General features: G+C 40.5%; 1 protein-coding gene across 1 annotated transcript in view; it reads right to left on the bottom strand.

The window, feature by feature from the left end:
- Positions 1-18,429, bottom strand: part of prkd3 (protein kinase D3) — a 410,491-nt gene that overhangs the window by 148,475 nt on the left and 243,587 nt on the right. Inside the window, exon 5 of the mRNA XM_041182404.1 lies at positions 3,954-4,096. Coding sequence (XP_041038338.1) covers positions 3,954-4,096 — 143 coding nt within the window. The remainder of the gene's footprint in view (positions 1-3,953; positions 4,097-18,429) is intronic.

Below are 18,429 nucleotides of genomic sequence, written 5' to 3'. Positions count from 1 at the left end.
AGAGTGGACCATGAAGAGTCACTCCCTCTTTGATATGAAGTAAGTTGAAAACCCTACAGCAGACCTCCAAAAGGCTATCATCAAACTGGGAGCAACAGTGGAATTGGGTGCCACATAAGGAGATGTTAGGTCAGATGACCAACAGCTTAGTCAAAGAGGTAGGTTTTAAGGAGTATCTGAAAGGATGAAATGGAGGAAGACAGGCAGAGTGCTGCAGAGCAGAAAACATTAAAGCCAATGGAATATTGATCCCATAAACAAAATAGCCAGAACATATTAGAGGAGATTGTGATAAAAATGTCCCTAGAATTCATGTTCCACAAACACAGTCTAGTTCTGGTCACTAACTCGCAAGGAAGATAGTTGAACTTGAGGCAGGGCAGAGAAGAGTCATGAGACAGATTCCTTGTGTTTGCATTGAGTTCTGAGAAACTACCTAGTACAATGTTAGCTACAGGATTAGCAGGTACTGGAGATATCAATGAGTTTTCCATGAAACATACACACACATACCAAATTCAACTTCTGACATTGTCACGATCCTAGGCCAGGCCCCCAAGTTGTTGGTAAGATCTGGTTAGGGACCAAGATCGTTTTGTTTAAAGTAGAAAAAAGTTTGAGGTTCAAGACATTTACTCAGTGAATAAAGCCACAAGATTCCTTAAGTTTTGAACAAAAATAGACTTTACTATACAAGGTCAGAAAGATAAAACCATTTACAATATCTATCTTAGACATCCAGGATAAGTCTGAGGTATGTGAACTAACAAACCAACTGTGGTCAAACACCCCACACTACACAATAAATGGCAAATGCAACCAAGAGAGAGTCCATGGATTTCTCAACAACCAACCCAGACATCAGTCACACTGAGTTAACCAACCAATCCCAAGTATACACTTGGACACCAACTTGCAAGCACAACTTCAGATCTTCGGCTGTGCTGATTGGAACACTACTGATCCAAAGGGGTACCTTTGCCCCAACACTGCTGCACAGAGTCACCAACCTTCAACTGCCTTCTTCACTTAAAGTCTGCTCCCCACAAAACTTTTCCTGTGTGGAGCATGTTTCTCTGCTTCTCTCCTTTTTAACTGAACTGGTTGCCTTTTCCTGCCCCTGCCCCCTTTCTGGGGCTCTTGGGACCTCTCCCTGCCATCTTCTTCTCCATGGCACTTTGCTCCAAGTCACTTGTCCCAGGTTTCCTTGCCATTTTTCTTCTTGCACAGGTGCTCTGGGTCCAAAGACTGTAAGAATGCCCATCAGCGACGTGCAGCCCACTCCCAGTCTGTGCATTTGCAAAAGCTCCAAGGTCCAACGGGAGTAGAAGTCCCTAACCTCTGCTCTCAATATTAAAGTACGTTTGACTTTCTGAACACGAGCATCAGCATTGACAACAGGCATGGTTATTTTGCTCCCCACACCAGTCTCCCACATTGAGGAGTAATAGTCTTGCAATTGAGTTTTACTTCAGAAACAATGTCCTGAAATTACTCACTTTGACATTCAGTGGAAGCAGTGACAATAGGCAAGATACAGAACACTGCACAATGTGCATCTTCTTTTCCAAATCAGGTTCATTTTACATTGTCTGTATGATCTGAAACATTCTCTGAAATGCAAATTGAAAGATCCTGGTCAAGATGTTAATGATCAGGGTGCAAGCCGTCTCAGAGAACTAGTCCATTAAGAGCAGTGTCATGGGTGATAATGATTGATGCCTCTGAAATATCGACCATGTGACTATCAACTTTGACATTGCAGATTAGCTTTATACCTTCTGATCTAATAAAATGGACATATTGTTCTCATGACTTTGATTTGGCCTTCTCTTCATTAAATAACGTTAACATACAAAGCAAACATAAGATGACAAAAGGCTGATCCTACCCACTAAACATATAGCCTCATGCACTGCGCTCTTCAATATTGACTTATGGGAGATGAAATGAATCAATGGCCAAATTCTTTTAAAAATTCTGGGAAATTCCTCCCAAGCTCCATTACAAAGCCAGTTCATCAATGATGCATCACTAAACAGATGTAACTAAGCTACACACCAAACGTAATTCTCAACCTTGTCTTCACATTCAGGGGTATTTATGAGTAACATTATATTTCAGTTCTCGGTTATTTTATTGTCTTATGGAGCAAATATAACCATTTCTCAACTGGGAGGGCATTAGACTCTTTCTCAACTTATTATATGGCGGAGGTGGAGGGAAGGTTAAGTTTTGTTGAAGGTGATTGAAAATTGATTAGATGATTCATATTGGTTCAAAGTGTTAATACTCTAAAGAACCATTATTTTAGGTGCATTGCCATCAAAATTCAAATATTTGGCTACCTCTTATATAAATCTGAATAATGTTTTTTTAAGCAAAAATAACTCCAACATTTTCAATGTCTGTTTTGTCACTACTTTCTAATTGTACTGTCTAGACTTTAGTCACATACTCACATATGGTAATTATGCTAACCAAAGGCATGCCTGAAAACTGTTCTCTCCACCCATCAATGATTGCAGAGTTCTGCTGCAACTTGCAGCAGAATCTCTTGCACAAAAGCCTACCTACCTCCTGCTAGCAATGCTTCAATTCTCCCACGGGGAGGTGGATCAGTGGGTTGCATTGTTTAAACAATGAGCAGATGGTGTGCATAGCAGCATGCAAATTTAAACTTCTTGAAAATTAATCAACTTTATTAATAAAAATGTAAACTTACTATTTCATATAAAAAGACACATGACAGTATTCTCTTAAAAAGTTAAAATTCAGTGTGACTCTTTCACATTGGAAAATGATCTCTCACCAGGCAAAGTTAAAGAACTTCAGCAGAGCACAATAGCATTAATAGATATCAGCAATTACATGTCAAAATAGCATCAAAACTCAACTTCAGCCAATGTGAGAATACATGATAAAGCTTATTTTAAAAAGTAATTTACATAAAACTTTCATACAATAGTACTAGGAATTCAACAATTTCATTTTGTTAATAGAATGATGGCTGCTTGCGTAAAAGTTTAACTTGACGGGATAACATTTAAAAACTTCATGTTTTAATACACAAGTTCACATTTTTTTTGAATTTGACAGATCAGGAAACACTTATTTTGTAGATGAAAGAAAAGAGATAAACTGATGGAGGATAAAGATAAAATGCACAATGCAAGACTGCAAAACTTTTTATATTATGTACACACCTACATGACATTCATAAAAAAAAACCTTCCTATGAAACCAGATGATATTTTTTTATTCAATAGTTGTGCATCTTTTTGAAATCTTGTGCACGAACTCTTACATTACACAGTCTGGGCTAGAAGAGCATGGGATCACAACCTACATTCTCATAAAAGTTGCCATATCCCTGAGGCAAATAAAATTGCTGCCAAAAGGTTATAAAAACAAATAACGATTTTTCCCTGATTTCACACACAAATGAGTTTCCCTTCACGTGAGCAAAGGAAGAACAGGTAAGAGCAACTCAAGTTAAGGATCCCAACTGAAAGTGTTTTTGTCATCTATTGATGTTGAGTTATATTTTTCACATCTGACCCTTCTTTCCCTCCCTCCCCCAACCTTCTTTGTTGATTAAAGTTTTCCTCCTCCACTCTTTGTTTTCTTTATTTTTTCACAGGAAATTCTTTCTCTCTGAACAAAACATTTGAAAATCTCCCATCATATAGGTCGAATACAGGACAAACCTCTGGGATAGGAAAATGAGCTACTGCTATGAATGTAAAAATTATCACATGAAACAATAGATCATGGAACAGTGCAAAACAACCTCTTTGGGAGTTGCACACATCTAATACAAAGTACAAATAATTCTGATGTATTCTATTAATATTGCTGGATAAGCTAAGACTCAGGCATTTAATTCTCATATGTTTAAAGAAATTGACAATGTAAATCCCATACTATTTGCATATTTAAATTATGCTCACCTCCTCTGAGACAGAGTCCGATGGTGCAGGTCTTGGAACAGAGAGCCCTGGCAGAGAGACATTAGACAGCCGTCTTTTTCTCACTCCACTACAGTTGTTTGGAATTTTGAAGGCACATCGTTTGTGATAGTTCAGCCCACATCCTGACCAGAATTAGGCATTGATGGTAAGGAAAGAAAGTAAATTGATTAGTTCACTTATGAAAGCCAAACTTGAGAAGTCATTTTAGTTTGTCAATCACAGATTATGCTGCAGTATCTTAGATGGACCTATTCCTCAATAGTGCTACCGTGAAGCTCTGACAAAATGCAGGTCGAGGCAGCTACCTCACGTGTCATACATACTGCAGTTGTTCTACCACTTCTGCATCAGGGGACTTAAGGTGCTCAGAGTTGAAAGCAGCAACAGATTTCAAATATCCAACTTGATTCCAAGCACACTGAAGCCATCTAAGAAGCAGCATCACACTGCTTTGAATTTCCACCAGTCACAGTATAACTTCAGTTGCATTAAAGTGCCCATATGATCCAGCAAACTGTCTGGCAACCTCTGAACCATTGTATGAAATGTTTTTAGTGATGCATCCAGCACATCCTGCCCATCTCTCGTAATATTAAGGAGCAGTTACCAGGGTCATACATCCAAGCATACAAAATGCAGAGGCCCTTTGTGGCTGACTATTACAATCTGGGTTTCTGTACAGATACCTATGCAAAATGTGGTTTGCTAATCGTACATCACAACTCATAGCTAAAGATACCTAAAGCTGCAGTATATTACTTCCAAGAACAACATAAAGGCCAAAAGCATCCAGTTGACTCCATACTGCTTCTTTCACAACTTGATCTCATATTTGGAATAATATTGTTGCTGTTATACACTCAAGAACAAAAGACAAGGAAAGAAGAAAATGGGCCAAACCCATTAGGGAGTCAGCATGTGATAAGCCCATGAAGGCAGGATTGGGCTACAGCTATTAGTTTGGATTATAAGAACATTAGAAATAGAAGCAGCACTAGACCATTCAGCCTCTTGAGCCTGCTCCCCCATTCAATACAATCATGACGGATCTTCAGCCAGAACTCCACACCCTGTCTGCTCCCCGTATCCCTTGATTCTGAGATACCAAAAATCTATTGATCTCAGTCTTGAGTATATTCAATGATGCAGCACCTACAACTCCCAGGAGCAAAGAATTCCAAAGATTCAGAAAACACAGTGAAGAAAGACCTCAGTCCTAAATGATTGGCCCTTTATTCTGAGGCTGTGCCTGTGTTCTAGATTCCTCAGGCAGGGTACACAACCTTTTAGTGTCTACCCTATCAATCTTGTATTCCTCAATGAGATCACCTCTTATTCTTCTAAACTCCAGGAATATGGGTCTAACTTACTCAGCCTCTCATCATTGGACAACTCTGTTTCATTAATAAAGTTAGATTACTCTATGCATCAAGAATCTTCACCTTACAAAAACAAAGGAGGATTCTCCTTGGCCAGGTTTTCCAGCTCCACTACAGAAGCAACATCTGTAGTTTCTAATATGACTTAAAGTTGATTGGGTTATAATTGGATCAGAACATATTCCTAACCAGAATGAGTTCGTTTCACTGTAAATACTAATGTCTAACTCAATTTATCAAACATAAAAGGCAACTTTTACGGACACTCACTGAATCAAAAAATAAACTTTTGAAGTAATTACTAGTATACAGAACATTAATGATCAAATCTTTTAAGTCATGTAATACCCTCTGCTGCACAAAATACTAGTGCAAGTTAAAGTGAGAACTTGATGTCAGGATACCTATAATTAATAAATTGACCTGCACTTCCTCTCTGCTAATTTAGCACAGTTGTTAACCTGTTTAAAACAAATGGATTAACACTTTCATTAAAATAATGGAGAGAAGAATATTAGGAAAATATGTTAAAAGTTCACATGTGAATGCCCAACAGTGTAATTCCAGTGCAATGGTTCATTAGCTACAAACAGCTTGCAGAAGAATTCATATCGAGACTATCTGGCAACTGAATCAACAAAAAAGCAGCTTGAACAGATGGCCTCATTATGAATGCTTGGCTGAGCTCCAAAAATATCTAATTCACAAATCTCAGCAAGCAATGTTTATACAGCTGCAGAGGGGAAAGAAAGCTTTATTTGGCTGACATCGCATTTCCTTGTAATAACCCGCCATTTCTTTGAAGATTTTCACTGCCTGTGTGCTTATTTACACAAGATTATATGATCTAAAGTGGCTAAAAGCTCCTGAAATTGATGCTATGAATGGCTATGATTGACACCTTTATGCGAAGGTAAGAGGGCCAATGTATTTAAATGGCAATATTGAATGCCTATTTTATTTAGTTGATAACTCAAGACTGGGGTGCCCCCTTGGTTCATGACTTCTCAGTCGTTAGGATTGAAACTCTGTTTCTCTTTCCTCAGATGCTGCCAAGCCTGAGTTTTTTCAGCAACTTCTGTTTTTATTTCAGATTTCCAGCATTCACAGTATTTTATTTTTATTCAAACTATTAAAAATCTTTAAGCTAAGTGGGGTTAGATGTCAGAGGATAATTGGATCTGGGTGTGTAGATGCCATTCAAATCACCTTTTAAAGTCACTAATTCTATCTTTAATTCTGTGCACTATTTGATTTGATGCTATCTAAATCTTAAATCTAAATGCATTTTATCCCCATGTACGCATTTATAATGGGAAAGAGCTTGTGTAAACTTTCTACACTGTAATTATACCCTTACACCAGCAGTGGACCTGCAACACCTCCATTGGCAGGAGAATGTGATTACAGTATGACACGGTTACACATACATTTTATCAGAAATGGAATGGTGGCAGGAAATGCACACAAATGTAGGATTTCGAAAATATAGCTATAGCTTGTAATTGTTTAAATTCCAATCTCATTTCAGCGTCAACATATTGAAATTAATCACTATTATGCATGTTGAGTTACATAATTACACACCAACAAAATACTATGTATACATTGCTTAACTTTCAAAAAAAAAATGTGAAGTGAAATTCCATAAATTGTAGGAGATGGGTGGCTCCCAATTGGCATGTGCACTGCCAAAATTGGACCTATGCCAACATGTACAATTTGACTTTTGTTTGCACTTCAAACAAGTTCTAGTACATGTTGAGCTAATTTTGTATGGATACAAACCTCAGTTGTACCACAGTGTGAGCCAAAGCAAACGGAGACACTACTGGCTGTGTAAATACCAGTACAAAAACGCAATTGTGTTAGGAGCCAAGGCAAAACACTAGAACTTTTTTAAAACTTGAGAACATTACTAGTGCCTGTAAGTTCCTTATTTTCTGGAGTCATTACCCGCTAGAAGGCACCACTGAGTGATGCACAAGGTCACTAAAAACTCTTCTGAATTTACAAAGGAAACCGCATTTAAAAAATGGAACATAGCTTTTAAGATACTGATCTTAGTGGTTATTGCAGCATTGCAAGTGGCATTCTCAAACACGGTGAATTTAGCTAAGTGCACCGCGAGTGCATTATGAGTTAATTTCCCTCCGCCCTCACTCCACATTTCAACTGCACTTGATTCAGCCCACATCAACATATAAATGAGTCGCCAGTCAACATACACCTACAGTAATGGTGATGGACTACCCAACAGCCAACCAACAGACAAATTTGGGGAGACAGTGACCTAGTGGTAATGTCACTGGACAAGTAATCCAGAGGCCCAGGCTAATGTTCTGGGGACAAGGGCTCAAATCCCACCACGGCAGCTGGTGAAATTTAAATCCAATTTATAATCCAGAATTGAAAAGCTAGTCTCTGCAATGGTAACCGTGAAACCATTGTCAATTGTCATAAAAACCCATCTGGTTCACTAATGTCCTTTGGGGAAGGAAATCTGCAGTCCTCACCTGGTCTGTCTGACATGCGACTCCAGACCCACAGCAATGTGGTTGATTCTTAACTGCCCTCTGAAATGGTGTGGCAAGCCACTTGGTTCAAGGGCAATTAGGGATGGGCAACAAATGCTGGTCTTGTCAGCAATGCCCATATGCATGAATGAATATATTTTTTAAAAAGTTATCTGTATCAATAATGCATTGTAGGTGAATGCAGCTGTGGAAAGGACATGGTTTGAGCATTCATGGAACAAAAAGGAAATTGTGGAAAGTCTGCTTCAGTGATGAGGTCTGGCAGATCACAAGATGAGGGCAGTGTGAAGGAATTAGGTGCCCTCTGAAGTAGACAGGCAATCCCATGAATCAACAGTGAGTTGGGAGTTATGAAAGGTGACTAAAGGCCACTCATCCATCGAGGGATGTGTTGGAGGCAGTGTCTTAAATTTTAAAGAGATGTGCCAAGATAAGTAATGAAATTGACTGTCAATTATCTCAATGCTACATAAAAGGTACTCAAGCAGGTTGCAGGTATGAAACAGGTTTTCCCAAGTAGAATAAAATTTTAGTTACCACGTTTAGCACAAACACACAGAGTTACAGATTTCCCATCTCTGCAGCATTTTCTTTCATACCATGCAGATGATAACAGCTTTCGCAGTCAACAGAATGCAAACACTGGTGATGGAATTCCACCATAACTCTAGATACAACCAGCTTACCCAGAACATTCAAGTCAGAATGGACATCACAAGCTTGGAGGCTGTACCCAGAAGAGCACTGACATTTCTAGACACAGGGTTTGTGTGGTCATAATTGCAGACATTCATTGTGCCAATGACTTTGACACTCATCAAGCTAAAAGCACCGTTAGTGCTTCACCATGAAACATTGGTACTACATTTTGAGTAGAAACGATGTGCATATCAATGACCATTCTATGCTATGCTCAAATCCCTGAGGGAAATCTGAAACAACTGCCAACACAGTTTTTGCAATTTGTACAGTATGAGGAGTAGTTCTGAAATCAGGAAATGATCTCTCCGCCTACTTGTGATGATTTTATAGTAAACATTTATTAAAAGAAGAAAAACAAATAAAGCACAATTACACTTAAACACATGAATGGATTCACACAGTAAACAGTACTTTGAAACAATCCCACAAATCTTAACTTAACTACCCTCAGAGCTAACCTTTCCCTTTTCTGTTCAGCAACTATCCTTACGGATTTTAGAATCTATAGCAGTCCAGTAATTTTTACCACACCGTGCTTTTTCCTTGGGGTGTCCTCTGAACCTGGTAGCAACTGGTTCTTTCAGTCAGGCCTTGATCACTCTGTCTTCTGGAAGATCTGACCAGCTACCCTGCTGTCTTCTGGGAGATCTAAGCAGCTGCTACCCCACATAGGATTCAGTATTTCCTTAAATGCATTCCTTCCCTTTGGTCTCTCTATTATCTCAATCAGTTTCTTCAGAAGTGCTTTCTCCCCAGAATTGATTAGACTATTATTTACTTTAACTCTTAGACTTGTAATAACAAACTTACCCTATCTTTACCTCACTTCCTTGCATCTTTTTACAACCTGCATATATCCCCCTATGAATTGAAACAATTCATTTCAAACTACTCCTGTTAGAAGTTCCTCTTGGTTCATTAACATATCAAACCACTTCTTACTGTTAACTTTAGACCCTTAATGTCACTCTAGCTCTTAATCCAATTATAGCTCTACTTCAGTGCATAAGAAAATATGCCAGGGTTATTACAAGAAAAGTATTACAATTTCTTGTTTTCTTGGCAGAAGGCCAAGCTGCAAATGAGAAAACCAGTTCCAAGGAATTGGAATACCCACCTTTGCACTTTGTGTAACCCACATCACTTGAAGAAGGCAGAAGCTTTGACATACTCTGTCCAGATGATATTAGTAAATTTAAGGAGACAACAGAACAAACGGGTGAAGAACAGACTTCGAGACTTAGACTCCTGCTGAACACAGTCTAACATGGCCTCTGGTCTTGCTGCATTGCTTTGAGATTCTTGACTTTACACAGTCAGTTCTTTGCAAGTGTTAATAAGTGGACCAATAAGTTTACAGAGGCTGATGCAAACTCATCTAGGTACAGTTGTTTATTCTGTGCCCTAGTTTTACACTTGCGCAGCATCTTTCGGGAATGTTTCCAACTGCTAAATGAATTTGTAGACAAGAGTCATACCAACAAAGAAGATGGCACCTGATGCTTGTTCTGTACTAAACTGATCTCAACCAAGATAGGTGTAGGAGTACTAAAAATGTTTTTAGCAAATGTCAGAGATTCTTAGGTTGTCAGTCTTTCAAAATCTTAGAAAAGTCCTCACTAAAGGACCTATACGGTTAGAGTGTACTACTTCAGAGCATGGCCACAAAATGATTTTCTGTATATGGTCTCCTCTCTCAATCTTTAATTCTCAAAACAACCAGAACTGAGGTTCAGGTGCTGGATTTTATGGGGCACTGTGTGCACCCCCTACCCTCCACTGCCTGCGCCCCCCCCCCACCCCCCGGCATGAATCCATCCCAGCTTAAAAAGTCAGTGGGGAGCTTGCACACGGGAAGAACGGCTGCTCTGCTGTCATTAGGCTAGAGGTCAGATTTCCACCCCTCAGGCACAGGTAGTCTCACCTGAACTGATGACCAATTGGATGGCTAGCAGCTCTGTAGTCCCAGCATTGCCAGGCAGACGTGCTGCCACTGCTCAGGTTACAGGCGGTCCCCAGTCACTGGAACCAGATTCCAAGGTGAGTTTGGGGGGGGGGGGGGGGGGGGGTATTTTGTCAGGGTCAAGCTATCAAGACTGAAGGGTGAAGGGCTGGTTTGAGAGGTCAGAGGCAGGAGAGGGTGGTGGGATAGGGGAAGTGGGGGGGGGTTAAAGGGGGAAGTGGACGGGGTATATTTGATGGGCACGGGGAAAGCACAAAAGGAAGTCTACCCCATTGCCTGACAGTAGCCTGCGCAGTAAAAGCAGCTAGGCTACTTGCTTGGCATGGACTTTCCCCTGCTTCAGTAAGATAGCAGCAAGGGCTGGATGAGGCTTTTGTGGCCTTTAAACTGGCATCTTAAGGGCCTCAATAGGCCCAAAGGTAGGCAGGCCACCTGATGCCTTGACATAAAATTTCATACAGATCAGGGGTGGCAGCAGGAAGGCCACGAGCCCCTGCCCCACCTTCAAACTAGCTGACAGGGGAGGGTAAAATCCAATCCCAGGTTTCATTCAGCCAGAAAATAATTCATCCTGAATACATAAAACACAAACTACTTTTTCATTGACTAATAAATTCATCAATCGTAGCTCAGAACAGTTGACAAAGGAAAATCTCTGGTGCTTTGCCTACTTCTTGGGAAAAATGGCAATAAAGGAACAGGGAACAATGCTAAGGAAGATGGCATGGCTCTTTGGAAGTTACTTGGAACAACTCTTAAAAAGAATCATGCTCCTGTAATTGTTCCCAAAAAAATTATATAATGTAAATGGACTATAAATGGTTAAAGGAGCAGCAATCATCTTTTCTCTTCCACCTGGGCTATGTATAATTGTGTAGGTGAACAGGTGGATAGTCTATACTGTATAAGATAATTGGTAGGAATCAAACAAAAGGGCAATTTTGGATCAAAATTTCAATATATTTCAGCTAAACCTTGTTCATTTTGGAATCTTAATTCCATAACCCATTTAGTCATTCAATACTGCAACCTAAAAACAATGGAGATTGGAGTTTTGGTTCTGGAAGACATATGCAAAGAGTGAAAATATATTTATTGCAAGGAATAAAATGGATAATTATGTTAATTGAATTTTTGCATCAAAACTTTAGAGTACAATGCACAGCTCAATAGGGTTTAGAATTGGAATCAGTTGTGCATTTACCAAGAGTCCATCATATAAGCTATAAAATAAAATGCAACATAGGATTTCCTAAAATAGGAGATATAACCCAAATGAACCTTATAGAAAACATAAATTGGAATTTCAAGGACTTGATCACTTTCTCAAACCATGAGCACTTACCATGATGCCTGTAGTCTAAGATATGCTGGATGTTCAAACCTTGTGTAGGTTACATTACCCAGCTTTTTTAAAAAAAATACTTTTAAGTACTTCAAACTAACAAGACAGTTCCAAATCATGTTTGATCTACCCACAATCATACGTTGGATATCCCTTGATTCGAGGATGACATTACTCAGGATCCTGAGCTTCTGCCGAAGGTCTTCATGTGACTGGACAGGTCAATTTCCGACCCACATATCTTTGGGCACATGGGGCAGGACATCCGATAGAGGTAGTGGGTTCCAGGGTCCAGGATTTGCTTCCATTTCCTTCTTTCTCTGCTGCTGCTCTGCTTCAGCATTAAGGTGCTGTGACTCAAAGCTTGACGGGCAAGTTATCATCATACTGAATGATTGGCTGCTAACTCCTCCTAGTCATCAATGTCAATGGTGCTGCACTTCAAGGATACCCTCAGAGTGTCTTCGAAGCCTTTTCATGTCCTCCCCTGGAACACTGGCCATTTGAGAAGATATGACCTAGCGGAGGAGACAGGTTTTCAGCAATCCAAACAGTGTCTGACCCATCAAAGTTGATTTCACAGGAGTTTTGCCTGATCGCTTGTGAAGCCTTCTTCAAACCTTCTTTGTTCGATGGTCCTCCCACTGAATCAGGGGGTTGTGGCGGAGGCCTACTGATGGAATTTTTCAAGTGCTCTTAGTTGTCACTGGATACACTGTCCAATTCTCACTTTAGCACAGGAGTGTGGTGACGACAACTGCTCTGTACACTCAGACTTTTGTTGACTTGTGGAGGTCTTTGTTGTCAAACATTCACTGCCATAGTTTGTAAAAGGCTAAGGTGGCACAGCTGATCCAGTATTGGACCTCCTCATCAATGATGGCCTTTTGAGAGAGGCAGCTGCCATGATATGCGAAGTGCTCAACATTTTCCAGAATCTCCTTCAACATATAAGGCGGGGGGTGGTGGTGGTGGTGGTGGAATATTTGGCTAACCAGGTGTGAATTGAAGAATGAGTTTTGTTTTGGCAACATTGAGGGACAGGCCAAGTTTCTTGAATGCAGAACTGAAGAGATTGAGTCTAGCTTCCAAATTTGGTGCAGAGTGGGCAATGACACTGTAGTCATCTGCAAACTGCAGATCATGTATATCTATGGTGGTTAGTTAAGTTTCAGCACAGGTGACTGAAAAAAGACATTTCTATCTAGACAGTATTTAATACTGACACCAAAGGGCAGCTGATCGTTAATGAGGCAAATAACCACTGTCAGGTAGATTGTAAATAGCACAGTGGCTAACACACAACCTTGCTTCTCCCCGGTCTGGATTTTGAAGGCAGCTGTTTCAGATCTCAAATTTAAGACTGTTGCCGTCATATCATTTCTGGACATCCAAATCTTGGAGCACAATCCCACAGGACCTCATCATTTACTGAGTCAAGTGCTTTGATCTGGTTGGGAGGTCAGCCAAGGGATCATTGAAATAATAAATTCTTAAGGTAACAATGGCATGGATGAGCTGAGTCAAGCTATGTTACGGAGGTCAAAGCAGGCAGTCTCTGCAGTTTTGCAGATCCGTGGTTAGCAACTCCTTTTGGGGTTACGCACAACACTGAGGTTGCAAATGGTTTTGCGACAGTTATCAGAATGGAAACGATGGTCAGGAACAGAGTTTGAGCGGGGATCAACAACAGTGATTTCAGCCTTCCCAGTATTTAATTGTAAGAAATTTCTGCTTACCCAATGTTGGACAAGCCAGTGTGACAAATCAGAGTATGTGATGGGGTTCAAGGAGGTAGTGTGGTGGGAGTGTCTTCAGGTTCCACCCATATTCCGATGTTGTATTTCCAGTTGATATTGCCAAAGGGTAGCATGTAGATGAGAAATAGAAGAGGGCCAAGGATAGATCGATCCTTGGGGAACCCCTGGGGCAAAATAGCAAGAGTGGGAATAGAAGCCATTGCAAATGATTCTCTGGCTATGATTAGATAGATAAGAACCAAATTATGGCAATTCCACCCAGCTGGACGATGGGGGAAAGGCGTTGGGGGAGGATGGTGTGGTCAACTTTGTCAAAAGCTGCAGATAGGTCATGAAAGATAACCTGTCAAAAAATCTACTTATTCACCTCGTCACCTATCCTTGGTTGTGTCAGTGAGGCCTTCCTGTTGGCTTAAATTTGGATAACTTCTATTCAAACAGGCAGAAACCAGGTCACTTTACCTCAGTTACTGTGGACAGAAACAGTGAATCAAATTACTGTTTTCATGAACAATGTAAAATTATATATTTGGGGGAAAAAAGCAGAATTCCTGAGCAAAGACATAAAACACCATCTGCAGTGTATGCTCAATACAGACAACAGCACCTACATAACAAATACTTAACATCTTATACTTGGCATTCTTTCTAGATCCTCTTTTGAACCTACAAGTGAAATAAATAAAATGAATCAAAATAACATCACTTTCATGCAAGATTGTTGTCCACCAAATCCACAGTTAAACTAACTTCAATATATCTTCAACTCCTAAATTAACAGAATCTGTGATGCCTACTGAAAGAAACCGGACCTTGTAACATTATATTAAAATCTTTATTTTCATATTTAAAATTTTGGCATGAAAGGCAGCATACCCAAATAATTAGCAGTTGTAGTAATACAACAGGCTCCAACATGTTGGATAATGCATCCAAATATTTTTTTAAATCAAAGCTTTCAGGATGGTCCCATAGAAAATAAATCATAGAATCATCGAATGATACAGCACAGAAGGAGGTCATTCAGTGCATTGTGCCTGTCCTTTGCAACAGTGAAAGAGTTATTCAATTAGACCTCCACCACCCCCACTGCCCCCCAAACCCCTGCTTTGTGCCATCTGCAAATTTCAAAATTATGGCCTGTGTCCCCAAATTAATGCATATCAAAAAGAGCAGTGGTCCCAACACTGACCCCAAGGAAGACAATCACTGCACACTTGCCACCCATGCCACCATTTATCACTTTTCTTGGCTTTCTGTCCCTCAGCCAATTTTGTATTCATGCAGCCACTGCCCCTTTAATCCCATGGGCTTCAACCTCGCTAATAAGTCTGCTATGTGATATCTTATCAAACATCTTTTGAAGATCCATATACACATCAGCTGCACTTCCCTCATCCATCCCTCCATTGCTTCATAAAACTCAATCACATTAGTCAAACATAATTTGCCTTTAACAGATTTGTGCTAGCTAATATTGGCCTATTATTGGCTCCAAGGGCTTGATTTTCCCAGCCCTTAGCTGAGAGGTGGGGTTGTTGGAAAAAGAGTGGTGAGCTGCATCAGGATGGCTCATCAATGCTGTCTCACTGCCATAGTAGTTTCCCAGTGGCAGGACCAGATGCGTAGTTGCTGCCCACCACAGGGCGGGGCTGCTGAGGCTCTAGAATTGCCAGACCCAATAGGTCAGGAGCATCTACATCCTGTCCACCATCCTTAAATGGACAGTGATGTCATCTCCAGGAAAATAACTTAGCTGGTCCTGCTGCCAGCAGGTGCAGGCTTGGGACTCCCATTCCATCCCAACGCAGTGGTAAAATCCTGCCCTAAATATCTCCCCTCCAGCAACATTAGGCTAACTGGCCTGAAATTGCTGGTTTATCGTCCCCTCCCCACCACCCTGATTTGAACATGGGTGTAACATTTAGAATCCTCCAGTCTTATGCATTGTGCTCACATCATCCATCTGTAATGTCAAAATTCACCACTGCAGCAAACTGCCATTTTGGTTTTCCACCCGCTAGTTAGAAGAATGATGGAATGTTAGGTGCACGTGCAACTTTTATCGTAAGGTTAGGACAAACCAGTGTTCCAAGGCACTTTAAGTCTAACTTGTCTTTGTTTTTATTCATTCATGGGATGTGGGCGTCATTGGCTGGGCCAGCATTTATTGCCTACCCCTAGTTGCCCTTGAGAAGGTGGTGGTGAGCTGCCTTCTTGAACCGCTACAGTCCATGTGGTGTAGGTACACCCACAGTGCTGTTAGGAAGGGAGTTCCAGGATTTTGACCCAGTGACAATGAAGGATCAACGATATATTTCCAACTCAGGATGAGGAGTGACTTGGAGGGGAACTTCCAGGTGGTGGTGCTCCCATCTATCTGCTGCCCTTGTCCTTCTAGATGGTACTAGTCGTGGGTTTGGAAGTTGCTGTTGAAGGACCCTTGGTGAATTCTGCAGGGCATCTTATAGATGATACATACTGCTACCACTGTGCGTCGGTGGTGGAGGGGGTGAATATTTGTGGATGTGGTGATGCAGGCTGCTTTGTCCTGGACGGTGTCAAGCTTCTTGAGTGTTGTGGGAGCAAGTGGGAAGTATTCCATCATACTCCTGACTTGTGCCTTGTAGATGGTGGAAAGGCTTTGGTGAGTCGTTGGAGGGGTGGGGGGGGTGTGGTGGTGGTGGTGGGGGGAGTGGAGTTACTCGTCGCACGATTCCTAACCTCTGGCCTGCTTTTGTAGCCACAGTATTTATATGGCTAGTCCAGTTCAGTTTCTGCTCAATGGTAACCCCCACGGGGGATTCAGTGATGGTAATGCCATTGAGCATCGAGTGGCGATGGTTGGATTCTCTTTTGTTGGAGATGGTCATGTGGTGTGAATGTTACTTGCCACTTGTCAGCCCGAGCCTGGATATTGTCCAGGTCTTGCTGCATTTAGACATGGATTTGTCTTGGATGATACAACAGCCATAGAGAGGGTTTTTTTAATTTTTGAATTGAGGTTTTTTTTTTGAACTGCTTATTTTTTTGAAGCATTCCTCAACTTTTGTTATGTTTCTTGGATGACATGTATATCTGGCAGAGCAGTGCAAAATTTCTCACTTCCATGCTAATCATCCTCATATCCCCTCAAAATGAGACTGTTGGATTAGTCTGAGTTATGTAGATTTAGGCATGCTTTTTGGGATGCGTGCTGCACCAAATTCCTTTTAATGAGAACCCTTACTGTTCGGGAAATGAGATTTTAATTTCATAAATCTGGGCTGGATCAGAACCCAGATTCCAAAGGAGAAAAGATAACCACTATACCATTGGAATCAGTCTTAGAACTGCTCTATCCTCAAGCTAACCAACTAAGTCTGGTGGATCTGTCATGTGAGTAATCCTTAAAAATGTAGTAAGCAGAATAACAGTCTTAAAAATAAAAATACCTAGGATGTTAAGAAACCTTTATTTCAAGTGTGTCCAGCATAAACGTGGACAAGATTCCTCTATAGCTGGAACCATCTTGTCCATTTTGACTTTCCATAAAATAGAGAGCATTACATGTTCCTACTATTGCAATACCTGTATGGAAACCTCAACCAACTAAATAATATTCCTTAAATTAAACTTACACAAATATAGCTGCAGCACTGCTCCCTAAGTTTATAATCAACATTTTGGAATTTAAATTGAATAATTAGCCAAAGATTTTCTGAATGCTGAAAACCATGACCAAAGAAAGGAAACTTCAAATAGCCTTTCAGGAACCACACAATCAGATCATATACATAGGGACAGGAGGTCCTCTCAATATAGATTCTGAATAGGCAATCAACACTGAAACCCAATAGGTCTGAAAATAAGACGGAAATGACAAGGATGCTATCATGGAGCTGGTGGAAATCATCACAGTACATCCATTTTAATCCCTCAAACATTTCTTTCAGAAACTGCTCCTTGAATTTTGGGAAACAAAGAAAATAATGTTGTCTGATGATGGTGTTTTCCCATCTAGCACTAACCCAACCCACCAACCTATCAAGAATTCAAGGTAAGCACACGGAGTCAACATTTTTTTGCGAAAGGTAAATCATGTTTAACCAATTTATTGGAGTTCTTTGAAGAAGTAACATGTGCTGTGGATAAAGGGGAACCAGCGGCTGTACCGTTTGTACATTTCCAAAAGGCCAATAAGGGACACAGGAGGAGACAGGCGACTACACTGGAGTGAGGCTTGGCCTAAATAGCCAAGTGGTTATGGTACTCGGTTTGTAACCCCAAAATCAAGAATTCAAATCTCACAATGGCAAACTATGAAACAATGTAACTTCATCTGAATAGGAACAGATGGAAACGAGTTTGTACTCGAAAGAGTTACACTGGAGTGAGAGCTTGGCCTAAATAGCCAAGTGGTTATGGTACTGGGTTTGTAACCCCAAGATCAAGAGTTCAAATCCCACAATGGCAAACTATGAAACAATGTAACTTCATCTGAAACAGATGGAAACAGGTTTACTCAAAAGAGTATCAAGAGTTCAAATCTCACAATGGCAAACGATGAAATAATGTAACTTCATCTGAAACAGTTGGAAACGGGTTTGTACTCGAAAGAGTTACACTGGAGTGAGAGCTTGGCCTAAATAGCCAAGTGGTTATGGTACTGGGTTTGTAACCCCAAGATCAAGAGTTCAAATCTCACAATGGCAAAACTATGAAAACAATGTAACTTCATCTGAAAAACAGATGGAAACGGGTTTGTACTCGAAAGAGTTACACTGGAG

Source organism: Carcharodon carcharias, chromosome 2 (assembly GCF_017639515.1).
Source record: "Carcharodon carcharias isolate sCarCar2 chromosome 2, sCarCar2.pri, whole genome shotgun sequence".
Classification (NCBI taxonomy): Eukaryota; Metazoa; Chordata; class Chondrichthyes; order Lamniformes; family Lamnidae; genus Carcharodon; species Carcharodon carcharias.
This window is presented reverse-complemented; position numbering and strand designations above follow the sequence as displayed.